At 36.1% G+C, this 17,148-nt stretch overlaps 1 protein-coding gene across 1 annotated transcript in view; it reads right to left on the bottom strand.

Annotated features, from left to right (window-relative positions):
* The window catches only part of ascc3 (activating signal cointegrator 1 complex subunit 3), a 203,964-nt gene extending 188,859 nt beyond the window's left edge, over positions 1-15,105 (bottom strand). The window contains exons 1-3 of the mRNA XM_042490728.2: positions 14,975-15,105; positions 12,979-13,113; positions 5,198-5,348 (exon numbers count right to left, since the gene is read on the bottom strand). Of these exons, the coding sequence (XP_042346662.2) occupies positions 5,198-5,348; positions 12,979-13,068 (241 nt within the window). The 5' untranslated portion in view covers positions 13,069-13,113; positions 14,975-15,105. The remainder of the gene's footprint in view (positions 1-5,197; positions 5,349-12,978; positions 13,114-14,974) is intronic.
* Between the last annotated feature and the right edge of the window lie 2,043 nt (positions 15,106-17,148).

Below are 17,148 nucleotides of genomic sequence, written 5' to 3'. Positions count from 1 at the left end.
TAATGCAGTTAAGTTCAGTCTTAAAACAACTGTATTTTTCTTCAATATTTAGATTTTTGTTTTTACTTGTACCTTTACTTCACTACATTTCAAAATGAAATTTCAATAAAAATGATAATCAAATTAATTATTATTTGCTATGACCCAAATGAGACTAAAATGGAATTAAAAATGGATAAATAAATAAATAAATGGATTTATTTGCCTTTTGCCTTCAAACAAAAACTGACACGATGGGAGACAGACAAATGCACAAATTAACAAATTGCTGTTTAATTTCATTCATCCTGCAAAAGAAGTTTATTAGCTGCTTGACCTTTAACACCACCTTTTAAAAGAAGCATCTTTCATCAGTCATATTTTAATTCTAAAGTATCAGTTCTCACACATTTAAGGATCGAATTTATCTACAATCCACAGAGAATTAGATATAGGCACTAACAGAACTACTGGGACAACCACAAAAATAGGCAGGCATACAGTGACATCTGTAAGAAGGTAAATTCCAACTTTATGGAATGCTGTGTATGTGGCTGTAACGTTAACAGTATTTTTAGTTTTAGTTTTTTTATCAGCTGCACAACAAATAACAGAGAAGCATTCTTGGGTAATAAAAATCTTAAAAGTCTATAAAATATATAAAAATAAATAAAAGTCTGAGGCTTCTTCCAACAATGTTGATTAATTAAGATTACACACATAAAAACAAAATAAGACTCCAAAAATAAAACTGGGTAAGTTAAATACGAGATAAAATATAGCATGAAAAAGTGAACCGACATCAGTTTCCATAGATTAGGAAGAATTTTGCCAAAATATTTTTTCTTACAATAAAACATGACTTTTAATGTTAATGCAGGAGGCATTTGGTATATTATTATTATTATTATTATTATTATTATTATTATTATTATTATTATTATTATTATTATTGAATCTATTCATACCTTTGAGGTTTGATCCAAAATCTTAGTGTTAAACAAGAGTTTTTAAAAAAGAATGTAAACACAACACTTGTTTTTTTACAGGTTTTAGTTAAAGATCGAAGACTTTTGTGCACTTGATAAATATATTTCTCTCAAATTTTTGTCACAAATTCCTTAAAAACTGTGTTAGTGAGCACTTTTGAGTACACAAAATAATGATCAAACAGCATCATTACCTTTCATTAACTCCCACAACCTGTCTTCAAAGCTGATTCTGTGAATTTGGCAGTACATTCAACTGGCCTCAGTATATATATATATATATATATATATATATATATATATATATATATATATATATATGTGCGTGTGCGCGTGTGTGTACAATGTCGTATATATGTACGTACGTACACACTCACACACACACACACACACACACACACACACACACACACACACACACACTAATGAGTGGTACCTGGATAGCAGTGTTGTGTATGGCCATTAAATGTGAGCTGTGCACTATTCATCTATTCATAGATGAATAGTAAAGACTACAGCATGAGCTCACTGTTTGAGGTCCCTGCACCTTATTTAAATAATATTCCAAACAATTCATGCTTAACCAGAGCTGCACTTAACAAAAAGGAATACAGAGTAATTGTCCAATTAGAGGAAAAAATGTCAGAGGGACAGAGGGAGAATAGAGTGAAGAAGGTTGGAGAGGTAGAGGAAAGAGAAAACAGATGAAAAGGATTTAAACCAATTAAAATAGTCTAAAAGCATCAGACTCGTAGCTGCACGTAGCAGAGCAGAATGGCTGCTTTCATCCTCTCCAGAGTGTGCGTAAGAGCAATTTTTTATGTGGATCCAGCCACATTGTTTGAGGGCAGGTTCAACACATAAAGCATTGGTAGGGCATCACAACAACAAACACTATTACTCTTGACTGGCGAATGAGAAGAAAATATACCACCATAAACGGAGAGAAAAGCAAACTAAATAAAAATCATCACAGGCTTTCATAAGAGAGCTCCGCAATTGACTCATGAAGTTCAGCTAAAACTTGAAGTGGCAAAGAGGGAGGATTAGAGCATGTAAAGCTCACTGTCAAACACCTTTCTCTGGAGTAAATCTAGTTTTTTTGGGGTGCATTTTAATATGAAATGATACTTCAAAAAGACCACAACATTATCTCTGTATTGTTGTGGGACCTTAAATACACATTTATGAGCAAATTACATGGACATCTCATCTGTGCCAGTAGTCACTGTATGGTCTTCCATTAAAAGTATAAACTAGCATTTCTGATTACTCAGAAATATGCATTCTCCTGTACCAGATCAGCTATGTATTTACTCCACTTTTAAGTCCAAGTTTGTTACCATGTCCCTGCTATCACAGCAAGCTCTTAATGATAGCTTGCAAACATAACAGACATTATGGGTGCTGTGCTATACATAGCAACTGAAAAAGTGTTACTGTTTTGCATTTGAGAAGGGGCAGATGATATAATGAATAGAATTGGAGTGCACTCGTGCACATGCTGAAAACTATCCACCCCTGGTATGCGCTACCAGCGGCCCTGCCTCATCTGTACAACTGTACACGTGAAGAGAGCTGGAGGGGACGTCGCCTGACTCCACCACAGCTGGTGGTCAGACGATGGTCTAGTCATTTCAACACAACCAATAACATTATTTGTTGACATGGAACTAATGTTAAACAACTGTTTGATTTCAATATTGGTCATTTTCAATACTCCACTGTTCAACTGCAAAACTGTGCAATATGCATCACTGACTTCAAGCCCTCTAAAATTTTGAGTTAACCTTTCATTTTTATTGCTAAAATCAAATATATATATAGTTTGTTATTAAGAGGGGACAAACTCATTGATTAAAAATGTAAAATGAGTGTGGTGTGAAAAATCTGAGACTTTAATTTAGGCCATATTGCCCGTCCCTGGTATGATGACATACCCAGCACTGACCTCTGACCTGCGAGGTAAATGGTACGCAGCATTAGAACAGCCTTGAAAGTAGCTCCTATCCTTTCTTTTACGCTTACCATTGTTAATAGATCTTTTCTTTTTTTTTTTAAGAGAGAAATTGCTGTTTCATGTCACGATGCCTTATGAACTAATCTCCAAATTAAGCACTGAGGTTTGTAGTGTGAATGTGGGTGTATATTTGCTCTGCAACTTGGAAAAGTTGCAGTGCTTGGCTATAGGCTCTTTTCTGAAATTAATTCATTGACTTATTGTACACATGTGGAGCAGACCTTTTTTATGGCAGCATCCGTGGTGAGGCTCTAGATTTTCAATTACGCATCAAAACTCTAACTCATGCTGGTTGTTCCAAAGAACGTATCACCGTGCACTATTCTTCAGCAAAGTTTTAAGTATGATATACCACAGATGATGGCAACAGTGGCAAAGGACAAATGAGCTTCCTATTGCTATCATGACATTTGCTACTTCTGTTTTGGGTTGGTCAGGGTAGATATTTAAAATGAATGTCAGAGTAAATTTGCAGTTTGTACACATGTAACATTAGCTTGTCTTTATTCTTTTTCTAAAGTCAAATCCATTTTTTTTTGTATCAGATCAATAACAATGCTGAATGTTGAGTGCTTTATAATATGACAATTCTGGTTTAATAGGGTTTTGCAGGAACTTCATTGACTCAACAGTCACTTTGTAAGTTGCAGAAGTGTCTGACCCACCCAAAACTCAGCATTAGTGCAATTTCATGGCACTCCTATGGGTCACTAATAAACCCCAATTCCAATGAAGTAGGGACGTGTAAAACATATATAAAAGCAGAATACAATGATTTGCAAATCCTTTTCAACCTATATTCAATTGAATACACTACAAAGACAAAATATTTAATGTTTAAACTGAACTTTATGTTTTGTTTTTTTTTTCAAATATTCACTCATTTTCAATTTGATGCCTGCAACACATTCCAAAAAAGCTGGGACAGGGGCAACAAAAGACTGAGAAAGTTGAAGAATGCTCAAAAAACACCTGATTGGAACAATCCACAGGTGAACGGGTTAATTAGAAACAGGTGAGTGTCATGATTGGGTATAAAGGGAGCATCCCCGAAAGGCTCAGTCGTTCACAAGCAAGTATGGGGCGAGGTTCACCACTTTGTGAACAACTGCCTGAGCAAATACGCCAACAGTTAAAGAACAACGTTTGTCAACGTACAATTGCAAGGAATTCAGGGATTCAATCATCTACAGTCCATAATATCATCAGACTCAGACTCAGAGAATCTGGAGAAATCTCTGCACGTAAGTGGCAAGGCCAAAAAAACAGAATCGAATGCCCATTCGATGGTATGGGGATGTGTTAGTGCCCATGGCATGGGTAACTTGCACATCTCTGAATGCACCATTAATGCTGAAAGGTACATACAGGTTTTGGAGCAACATATGCTGCCATCCAAGCGACATCTTTTTTTTTCAGGGACGTCCCTGCTTATTTCAGCAAGACAATGCCAAGCCACATTCTGCACGTGTTACAACAGTGTGGCTTTGTAGTAAAAGAGTGCAGGTACTAGACTGGCCTGCCTGCAGTCCAGACCTGTCTCACAATGAAAATGTGTGGCGTATTATGAAACGCAAAATACGACAACAGAGACCCCAGACAGTTGAGCAACTGAAGTCGAAGAATGGGAAAGAATTCCACCAACAAAGCTTCAACAATTAGTGTCCTCAGTTCCCAAACGCTTATTGAGTGTTGTTAAAAGGAAAGGTGATGTAACACAGTGGTAAACATGGCCCTGTCCCAGCCCTTTTGGAACGTGTTGCAGTCATCAAATACAAAATGAGCGAATATTTGCAAAAAACAATAAGGTTTATCAGTTTGAACATGAAATATCTTTCTATCTTGTCTTTGTAGTATATTCAATTGAATATAGGTTGAAAAGGATTTGCAAATCATTGTATTCTGTTTTTATTTACGTTTTACACAACGTCCCAACTTCATTGGAATTGGGGTTTGTACATCGTTGTGTCCACTAAAGTAGTTTAAGTTTTCATTTTTATTTTTAATTTTTATTTGTGTAATTTGGTTAACAATCCCTTTAAGTAAAACTTTAATATCACAATGCTTTCTGATCACAATTGACACAAAGACACAAAACACTGCCAAGTGTATCATAATCACACTTAGACAAGCACGGCATTCTGTTATTTTTCACATGAAAATGGATTGAAAGAAATGAAAATGGATTCGAGGCTGAGGAGTTAATTACCAATTTGCTTGGCTGCCAGAAGGAGGCTCTTCAGTTCCTGACTGGCAGCTTGCTGTTTAACTTTGTCCTGATGCTCAGAGCAGAAATGGACAATCTTCTGCCACGTCAGGCCATCTCTGGCAAACAGCTCCCGTCTCTTCAGTCGTTTGGTCTAACAGGAGCCACAGGGAGAAAAAAAACAATTACATTTCAAGAAGGAGAACAGGAGCACTGAGCACTCTTATTATCAATGGTATTTCTAATTGCCCACATAGCCTTGAATAAAAAACCAAAAACAGTCTGCCAATGCACTGTGTAAATAATTTGTCAAAGCAGTACATGGTGCAGTCAGCATGGTCAGATTAATCAGTCCACTGGTTGTCAACTTTTTAAATATTCATAAACTAATTTGATAATTATTTAACTGGTTTAAGTCATTTTTAGGGAAAACAGTCAAAATTCTCTTATTCCAACTTCTGATATGTAAATATTTACTTGATTCTTCACTCCTGTATGACAATTAACTGAATATCTTTGAGATGTGGACAAAACAAGACATTTGTTAACATTAACTTGGGTTTTTGGAAACACCAATAGATATTTTTAAACTATGTTTGACAATTTTAGGGACCAAACAACTAATTGATTCGTCTAGAAAATGATTGACTTATTAATCACCAATAAAAAATAGTTGTTAGTTACAACCCTAGTACAGAGCTAAATTAATCAAGACGATGCCTGCTTTCTGCAGTATGTTTTGAACCCAAATTACTCTTTTTTGTCACTTCGATCAACATCAACATTTCTCTAAATGAGCTAGTGTTAGCCAGCTGGCAATCTCTGAACCCATCGGCTACTGCTGACAACAATAAAGCCTCTAGGGGCAAGGGCCAGTATTTTAGGAGATCTGCTGTAGCCAGGGGATATTTGGGCCAAGACCTCATCTTCTGTCATTTCAGCGAATCTCTATCAACAGAAATTTGTATATGAATACAAATATATTTCATAAAAACCTAATATAAAGCTAATTTAAAACGGCATCAGATGATAACCAGTGGGTTCTGAGATTGCGTTTCGGCTAATGCATTCTGCTTGTCAGCAAACACAGTTTACATGCTGCTCAAACATGATTGGTCATTACTTCTCAAATTTCAAACAGACAAAAAAGAAAAACAAGAGAAAAAGAAACTAGAACACTTGTGATACCAAAATCTTGTCCCATCGCCAAAAGATTCTGCATACGTATGCAGATATCTGTTTAAAGTGATTAGCCAGCCAGAAAACTTTGAATAAACAATAACAGTCTGGCAAACGCAGGAGTAACTCTGTGGCTTTCTGTTAAAGCCTCTGGAAATGTGGCTTGAAATAGTATGAATGCACATAGTAACTATCAAAGAAAACTGAGTTGAAAACAGCTCATTTTGAGGAGAACAGCATTTCTCCAGACTGTGTGGGCATGGCAGATCAAGTTTTGATTGACACCTTGGATCCCACCTTTGTCAACTGTCTCTCGTCCCCACTACAACAGCCATGGAGCAAAGCAGAGTTGGCGTGGTACTGCTCTATCTGTTCCAGCCCTCTGACGCTCTGCACTAAAATGAGAGAGCTGCTGTTCAAAGCCACAGAGTGTTCCATTTCTTCATGAATTAAACCAAAAATTAACTTCATTACACATTTTCTCTGTTCGGCTCTTTGCCGCTCCTTCCCTGCTCCTTCCCCGCAGACAGAGTGCGCTCTGACACTCCAAGAGTGCTATCCTCTGGATAACGGTACATTCCAACAGCACTCCGAATTTACCAATGCTCCAGGGATTTCAGTTTGGCATGTTAAATTTGTATCAACTGACACCTCACTTTGGATTGTCTTTCTCCATATTAGGTGAAATGGATCTGGGATAACCACACCTAAATCAACACAGCTTCAGGAAAACTGTGAAAAAACTAAAATGACAATACTTCAAATTTGGGTTGAGGCTAATATCTGATCATCTTTGATGCTATTTATTATCGTAAGACCCTAAAATTACATATTAATAAAGTTTTTGGTGATTTTGGTTCCCAGAAGCTTTAAAAAATTGTTATAGAAAGTAACCTTGTGATGATAACATCATCAGAGTTATTTTCTCAGACATAACAAAGCTCCTCGAGAGTCACTGAAGACAGTGAAGGACTGGTTTTACGGGCTGAGTAGTAATTCCCAAGACAAGTAAAGAGAACATAGATCCCTATAGGATTTTTTAGATATTTTTTCCCCTTTAAAAAAAACTGCAAGCTACCTCACTTTGGGAAGGACCCATCCCAACAAAACCCAGTGAGAGAGACCTTTATGGGACTGAACCATTAGGGGCTCCAAGGAACAGAAGCTGGGTCTCATATGATTTTTGTTAATTAATTGATTTATATAAAAACTTCAAAGGAGAAACGTTTTGTATTGCAGTTATGATTCAGTTTACCTCTCAATGAACCACAGAAATCACAGAAATTCTTAGTCAGAGAATAGCAATAGAAATTTAACACTGAAAAACTTCTATCAAGGATTATATCATATATTTAAACAATCATAGATAAATGAATCATGTAGCACAATCCCTTATGCAAAAACTGTGATAATAGAACTGAAGTACTCAGATACTCATTCACTCATCATGGATTTTGGCATTTTCTAGTAATAATGAGTGGTTTAGAGCTCACCTCCCAAAAAAAGACAACTTTAGCTGTGTTTACATGCACACTTTTTGTCAATCTGATTTAGGTAACTGTTTACATGGGATGTCCGCTAATGCGATCTTCTGTTTACATGCTCCTACGCATATAAGTAGAGCAGCTGTGTGACATTATAATTATTATACAAAAATTATGAATCTAGTAACTTGAAAGGGCTGCAAACTCTGGTACTGACCATTGGACAAGCACAACTGACACTTTTTGTACACTCTCACGACAAAAGTGCATTTTCTGGCACTGAAATATAAATAACGGATAATGTCTGACAGCAGCACAGTGCTCTCTCCCTCTCCTCTCGTGAGCCCGGGCAGGAGTGAGTGAGTTACTTATGGCTAAACTAATGGCTAAAATGGATATTTATCATCTGTTGCAATAGCAAAAGATGAATCAGCTTCATCATTTTTCATGACACAGATTTTCTTTTGATCGCTTTATGAACAGATTTAAACTTCTTCTCTGCAACGGATTGAAATCTGAATCGGTTTTGGCCTGTTCATGATGACTGAGGTGCTTATATGGATCATATTTAATCTGTTTGGGCTGTTAAACATATTCTAATCAGATTAGTAGGCTCCATGTTAACGTGCCAAATGACCTAGTTAATGAATTCACCGGGGGGCATAATCATAATAAGGGCTGAGTGTCATTTGAAAGTCTTTAAAAATAATGCCTATACAACCAAAATGATACCAAAATGATGCTGTATATGATAATGTGCTTTTGCTTACAATGTAGTTAGACATACCTCAGTAGTTCTGGAGAAAGTCGGTGTTAATGAGAATAACTTTTTTTAAGCCTCTGTCATCAGAGCAGTGAGGTATTAAATCTGAGCAGGTGTGACAGTTGAGGCTCTGAGGTCAGGAGAAGCATTAACACACTGACTTCATTACAATCTGCATCATCATGTCTTCTGAAACTAAGCATTTTAACACAAGCACAGAGATAATCTCAGAGTGACTTCTGCCATCTTTTCCCTGGAGAAGCACTTTTTTCTGCTGAGAGGATTTAACTGGAGGTGAGCCAGGTAAAAGTGAATGGCTGAACACGGCTCCCAATCTCATTTCAAGTTGTGGGATGAGGCAAGTGAACAGAAACAAATCCCTGACATGGAGCAGAAAGATAGGATGTTTTGATTTTGAAAATATTGGATAATGATTATTGGCAAGGGTATAAACTAACAAAAGCCAAGAAGGATATGAAACACAGGTACAAACATATGAAAGCAAACCAGAGAAAATAAAAGATCCAACCAAGTGGAAATCCACCCACAGTGTCCATCGGACAATGGACACAAGGGACATTGCGTCTAAAGTGCAAGATAGACTGTCTCTAAAGCCTCTTTATATGAAAAAGTTTGATGTCCACCGTCTACCTTACATTCACCACGCTAAATTTTATTTATTTATTTTTTTTTTGCATAGGGCTATAGTACTGTGTTTGTGCATCACAACTTTCTGATGTGTAATTTAAACCACCCTCTGAAGACCTCACAAGAGGGAAGCAGGGCTGCAAACTACATTTTATTAAATGTTATTATAACAGCAGTCTATTCAACTTTATTATTTGACATTAGCTATTTTATTTAACTTTAGTGTAACTGCAGTACATTCAATATATTTTTTTTAATTATTTTCGTAGTTAACCTTAGTTTGAAGGACATTTAAAAATTCTGCAATATATATTGTGTATTGTGATATTGCCTTGAAATGTCACCAAAATATTTTAAAGCCATATCGCCCAGTCCTAAATGGTACTTTTACAAAATTACAAGACCTGGAAAAAGTAAGGTAAGGTAAGGTACAGTACTGCACTGTACAGAATGATAAGGTAAGGTAAGGTAAAGTACGGTACGGTACAGTATGGTAAGGTATGGTACGGTACAGTACGAAACGGTACGATACTGTACAGTATGGTTAGGTAAGGTAGGGTAAGGTAAGACAGTTGGCTGTGTTATTGTGTGTTTATGGCTGATTTAATAAAGAGCTCAAAAGTTAATAAAGCTCAATGATCTTTTCTTTGCTTTGACATGTGTTCAGAGTTTCCGTGTGTGACTTGGCGACAGCTGATCAAGGTAGCAAACTGTTGGCTTTGGATGTGCAATTCATCACATTGTCGTGCCAATAATAACTTTAGAAACACAAAATATAATTAGAGTTTTGTTTCATGATCCCATGCAGCTGATAATAAATCCAGTCTTGACAGAGTTTTGTATGAGTCTAGCTTTATATACACTGTGGGCATCTAGTTTTTGCAAATGACATCTGGCATACATTTAATGTCTAACGATATATTTTGGTGGCAAAAAAAAGATATTTCACACATACCAAGGTTGCAAATAGTAAGCACTTTCCATAATCGATTAATCGTTATTTAAAAAAAAAAAAACTTTGCTAATTCAAACAATACCAAATGTGTTTTATCCTCAGTCAAAGCTCACAGCGGTATATCTCATATATTTTGACAGCATTTCATAGTCTACCAATTAATAGATTAAATTTCACATGTCTGATTAAATTTTTAATGACCGATTAATCGATCATCAATTAATTGCTATCATCCCTAATACCAACTCTACTAATATGTGATAAATATGTAGCATGACTTCAGGGTCTGGGGCATACTCTAGCTGTTTCTCAGTACCTGCAAAGGCTTACACTGTGTCTAGTGGGTTACAGTTAATAATGTTACAAGCTGCCATTAGCCAGAGGAATCCCACGTTATGTACTTCTCTAAAGAGCCAACAAATACATAATTTATTAACCAGTGATGACGTAAAAACTTAAGGACATGTGAGACCACATTTCACATATACTTCTATATGCTTTACTGTTTTCCATCAAGTTATAATTGAAATATTTTGGCTGAATGCCTTCTGCTCCTGAGCTGCACATGCCAAGCATCACTCTCTCGCAGTGAACTCTGGATTTTTCCATGTGCAGGGTAAAGGGAGCTGGACAAGAGCCATACAGTACACAAGCTGTGTCATCAAAGATATAAAATTTCCGGAATACAAACCAACATGCAAAATCACATTACTTGCTTGCTCACAGAGTTGGAAGCAAAACAAACTGCCAAAGATAGAACCCTGCAGTGAGTGTCAAAGCAGCACACATCTCTGACTCTGGTTAAATATTTAGTGTGGGAAAATATGCTGACTTGATTCATCTGACTTTTTTTCATGATTGATATTAATAATTTAGCTTTTGTGAATTTGGTCATGCAGTCCCACAAACAGTCTATGGTTAGTCCCAGAGGCTAATCCTGCCCCTACAAGCAACTTGTGTTGACATTTGCCAGCAGCAATATTTGCTGTATCAAAGGTAAATTATTTTAGGAAAATTATTTGTAATTTTATTTTGATCAAATGTTTATTGTAACATAAAAATTGTCTTTTTTTTCCAGTGAAAATTTAAGGTATCAACGTTAAATGTTGAAAAAAACAACCCTTTTAAGATTTGGTTTACCAACAGAAGTGGGAAACATCTAGCGTTTCTGGACAGTTTTCTTGGCAATTTTTTGTTTTTCCTACTCTGCATGTGAGAGACCAGACGAGTTTAAGAAGAATTTATTTAATTATTTAACAAAAAAGAGATGTTACCAATTATTTTGAGATCTTACTATGCAACATCAGAAAAAATCTTTTCATGAAATCCTACTTCCCATGTCTGAGCATTTTTAAGACTTTTGAAAGATTAATGTAAGTCAATTTAAGAAAAATGAAGGCCTTTTTTTAGATTAATAAATTCAAAGCCTCTAAAAACTTTATAAGGATACTAGGGCTGGGGCGACGCATCAGAGTAATCGATTACATGAATACTAAGATTCACGTAACGTGCTTCGACGCATTGCACCGTTTCACACAGCGCGCGTCATGAGAGCATGAGCGGTGCAGAGCGTGTTGTTGTTTTTTGTTTCGGCGCTAACGTTATCAAGTTAGAGCGTGCACACTGCTCGCTCGCTGCAGCACATCTAGAGAAACGGTGGCTCGCCGTTTTTTAACGTGTGATGCTCGCATTTGTTGAGTCTATACCACTTTATACCATAGTTTAAAGTCTCTCTGTCACAGAGCTAAGGAAAAACAAAGATATCTGTTTTACCTCAACCCTTTCAAAACAAGAGCTATCTGACTGTGCCTCTGTACAGAATGCCATCAGTTGCTGATACAATGCATTTTATTTTGAAACACACAAAAAGGATGGGGTTGTCAGCTGTGCAGGAGCTTGTATAACTTCATAATTGAAGGAATATGTGCTTATAAATATGAAAATACAGCACTCATATCAGCAGGCAGCGATATGCCTTAAAGGCCCAGTTATGGCTGGACTATTTTGATGCAGAAAGAATGTACTAGTTATAACTATTTCTGTTAGAGAAAAGTTATAGTGTTATTCAAATTGATTTGAGGTTTGTTTCTTTAACAAAGAGTAACTGTTTTGTTAAGTGACTTGTATTTTACATTGTGTTATTCATTTTGCTGTTGGATTGCTAAATGTAGATTGCACTACATTCCTTTTCTTGAGTGCAACAAGCTCTTGCATTAATTTTATTTTGGAGAGACTTTATATAAGACTGTAAAACACAGATTACCAGTTAAGACTGGACTATTTTTTAATGTCCTGCAATGTATGACAAGTTTTAAAATGTTATTTTCGGTAAATTCATTGTTATATTAAGCAAGTAATAAGATAATAATAGTTACATCAATAAAAAAAAATCGATAGATTAGTCAATTAATCGAAAAAATAATTGATAGATTAATCGATAAAATTATAATCGTTAGGTGCAGCCCTAAAGGATACATAGGAACCCTGTAAAAGACATCATTGATATCAAAAATCCCATTCTATTTGAATAAAGTTGCATAATGTTAAATGAAATAGCTCCATGCACATTTGATCCCTTCATTGATTTCCTCATGCAAAAAGAAAATTCAATTTTAGCATCCCAATCCAGCGGGCTGTGAAATGGATTACGTTTTTTGTGTTGTTTTTTTTATAATTATTACACTAATTAACCAAACTTTTAATGTTCTATTACGACAATAACACTAATTTCCAAATATCTACTAGCTGTCCTCACCTTAAGATCATAGAGCTTCTCAGTGAAGTCCTCCTTCTTGCTGACATTGGAGAAGGAGCGCAGAGCACCTGTGAGCCGTGGAGGCGACATTGTTGTCTGATGCTCTCATCCACACTCTGCTTCTCCAGCTGGTTTCTATGACAGACAGAAAGACAAATAGTGGCCTGAACTTCCATGGCAGCATGGTTTCTATATGACAAAACCTATCAGTAATACAGCATATGACATACACATTGAACTCCATACAGAAGAACCCGTCTATTAAAGTTGCCTCTCCAAACTAGAATAACTCATATAAAGCAGGATATTATTAGTGGCTGTAACACATTGTTGGGATCCTTTAGAGTATTCGGCATACAATGAGCCCCCAAAAACACCTAACAGTTATTAGATATTTGACTGTAATATCTGTGATTTAATGCTTTCTTCAAGGAAGTAATGTTGAGTTAGTTGGAGAGATACTAGAATACCTATAATTAACATCAAATTATTAGGGAAAGAACAACGGCATGGTTGGGTGAACGCCAAATTAAATACTGTGATCTGTCTAAGACTCGAAACCATCTTTAACCCTGAGGGCCCACGTTAATATTATACACACTCGTATAACTCTGCGCACAATTGAGTTTATTTTTTAACCAACATCAGTCTTAATCATAAATATCAAATCTTCATTGATTTTCAGAATGTTCATCATTTTAATGCCAGTTTTTTTGTCACTATGTTTGGATTAACAAAATCATTTTTTAAATATAAATTATTTTCGATACACTACATGCTAAGTAGATTTTCTTATTATCTCAGCCTAGGATATGTCAATGATTAGCAGCAGCATTGATTGTTATACATTATAATTTTTAGCGCAGTGTCAAATACTCACCACAAAATGTACTTTTGTGGGCATAAAAATATTATACATTATTCTTCTTTCATTGAGTTTATTATTTTAAACAGCATCAATCACAAATATCAAATATTCATTAATTTTCAGAATCTTTACCCTTCAAATGCCAGTTTTTTGTCATGGTGCCACTATGTTTTTAAATGGAAAAAGATACACAAAAAAAAAACATTATTTTCATTAAAGTTGATGCAAAGATTTTTATTTATTTTATTTTTTTTACAATCACGATCTGGGATATGTCAATGATTAGCAGCTACATTTACTGTGACAGTCCACATGGTGGTAATAGTATGTATTTCCTCAATATGCCAAATATGATAAAAATCATGTCACCACTGGGAAAATAGTAAAAATTACAAATTCCAAGGAAAAAGTCCAGCATGACACCCAGAAATAATATAACGCATGTTTTTTTGTTGTTGTTTTTTTTTTTGCTTTGATGACTGGGTCAAAAGTTGCAGTTTAAATGAGTTTCAATGGTGCATCTTTTACACTTGAGGGTATGGATGTAACAATTTTGTTTACACAGAGTATCTAAGACTTATTGTAGGAGCTCAGCTGAAAATATTAAAAATTATTATAAATTCAAATATTAACAAAGAAACACAATCTTGCCGAATGTTATGCCACATACATGAACACAGCCCAAATTAACAAAACATGAAGAATGAAAAGCAAGTCAATAGCGCCCAACAGTCCCTCAGACTTCAAAAAAAGTTACGTTAACGTCAATGTTACCTAATGTGATATGTGATATGAAGTCACCAGTTTTTAAAGACCTAACGTCATTCTCTCCGGGCAGTAAAGTGGGGCACACACCAGAGGAAATACAACTCGTCATGGTTTTATTACTGTACAAACGATACATATCTTTGTGCCACTTTTACTAACTTTAAACGTAACTTAATGAAAGATGCACACTAATGTTGTATGCGAGTCTGTCTTGCTAGCTGATATTAGCTTGCCAGCCTGGCTGCCACTTCCGCAGTCGTTTTACCGTACTATTAGCACCCTGAGAACTGTTAATATCAAACGAATCGCGACAAATAAGCAATTTATCAGGCCATTTAAACTTAATATTTCTATACCTACCTTTTCCACAGCTCCTTGTAGAATGGATCGTGAAGCGTGTGTGACTAGACTGCCGGCAGATGTCAACACAAGTCGCTTTGAAGCGAGGGACTATGGGTAATGTAGTTTATTTGACAAATATTTTAGAGCGGCTAAACAAAAAAAAATACTACATTACCCATGTATACACAGGAATGGTACGACACAAGGTTTGCTTTTAATGAAATCGGCATACACCGAAACCCATACAGGCGGAGTGTGTACTCGAGTTAAACCAAATTAAAACGGGGTTCACCGCTGCTTGGAGGAAATAAACAGGTGACATACAAACAGGGTGTGTCTTCAAAGTCCGCTCTCGTGATGTCGAACTGTTCATTGCCCCCAATATCCTGTAGCCAACGCCTTTAACTGTCTAACTTCACACATCCAGAGCGTCCTGGTACATATAACGAGCGCTACCACAAGACGTGGCTTTAACTTTGCTTAAAAAACGATAGTTTTGGTCTCCTTTTCTAAAGGAAGTACGTAGTAAACGCAAAGTAAACAGGACTAACTTAACACTGCAATGCCATGGGAATCTGTTCTCAGTTTCTCTGTTTATTTAACAATTTATTAAATCTCTATTGTCGTTTTTTTTCCCTTGTTTATGAGCCATGTGTCAAAATATGTGCCCCCCCCCCCCTTCGGAATTATTCATCTTTTCGTCATAATTATTTATGTGTTGCTTTTAATATTATTGTTATTATTGGCTATGTATATATGATTTATGTTTACTCTGCACAAAACTAAATAAAAAAAATTGATCCCAAAAAAAAACCCCAAAAAAACAGCATTGCTCTTGTGGCAGCCTAGGTCAAAGGAAAACTTAAATGGCCTGTTGGAACAGTCCAGGACAAAGCAATGATCAATTCAGTTTTAAGTTAAGGTTAATTTATTGTCTCTCATGGGGAAAATGTCTTGAAGAAATGGGAATCTCCACATCAAGACCAAAATTAAACGCATGTATTTTATTAAGGTAATTTTATTTCAAGCATCATAATTGTTTTGATTTTCATCATCTTGGTGGCAATGTCTTGAATTTATTGTCTTTATTGTTTATTATTGTTTGATATCTGTCTGAGCACATTCAAACTGAGCTGATGATTCCTACAAACCCCTGCTCTCTAAAACCGCTGATAACATATGAGACTTTGATGAAATTTCCAATTAAATCTGAACACTATTATTTTGTATTTATATCATACAGTGTCATACTGTCAACTGCAATGGAATGTGAAGGAAAAGTGTCATTACAGGACTTAACTGAAATTTTCACTGTAAACATCTGAGTACCTTGGTAAGGTGAAAGAACTGTGTGGAAACTAAAATATAAGAAATTAACCAAGGCAACTGAAAACTTCTGAAACTTGCATTTGACTTTTTTTTATCATCCTTGGAGCACATCTGCCAGCCAGTCTCTGACACCACAAAGGCGAGGCCAAATAACAACCTGATTCAGAGCTGGATTAATAACGCAACCTCCATTGAGTAATACAACAAACTTTTGTCATCCTGCCTCAAAGCATCAAAATTTTAGGGAAAAGCATCCCATTAGCCCTGACATGGAAATAGAAAAGATGCTTGTGAGGCTTTCTCCAGGTGAATTTTGTGCCATGATAAGGTATTCTAAAAACAAATGAGAGCATTGTCATGAAGTAAGACAATGGTATCCACAACTGCACACCTTCACTGTCAAACCAGAAGTTTAATTTCTAATGTCCACAGCCAAGGAATCAACAGGGAGGGGGAGCAAATCTGCCAGGTATTATACAATTTTAAAACTCATTAGTCAAGTTATTCTGTTGTTGCTGTGCATTTGTTCAGATTTTTTTGTCTGCTTTGTTGACAAAATGAGACGCAGATTTTTAAGGTCAGAAACAGACGTGGAGATGTTTATTCTTAAAGCAAAGTCTAAGACCCATTTTCCAGCAAAATACCAACAACTGAGTTTGCACTGCTTCATCTGAATGCGCCTCCCACCATCTGTCGACACAACCCGTTCTCACTCCAAACTCATCAAATACGTCCGCTCTGTCAGTGCTTTTGGTGTATGAGCATGACGCCAGAAGCCACCTTCTGTGTCCAGCTGTAATGTGGCTGGATGGCGTCAGATGAGAACACGCCCAGACAGAACCTATAGCATTAATATTATATGC

Source organism: Plectropomus leopardus, chromosome 11 (genome assembly GCF_026936395.1).
Source record: "Plectropomus leopardus strain MGB_pleo_1.0 chromosome 11, ASM2693639v1, whole genome shotgun sequence".
In the NCBI taxonomy this organism is placed as follows: domain Eukaryota; kingdom Metazoa; phylum Chordata; class Actinopteri; order Perciformes; family Serranidae; genus Plectropomus; species Plectropomus leopardus.
This window is presented reverse-complemented; position numbering and strand designations above follow the sequence as displayed.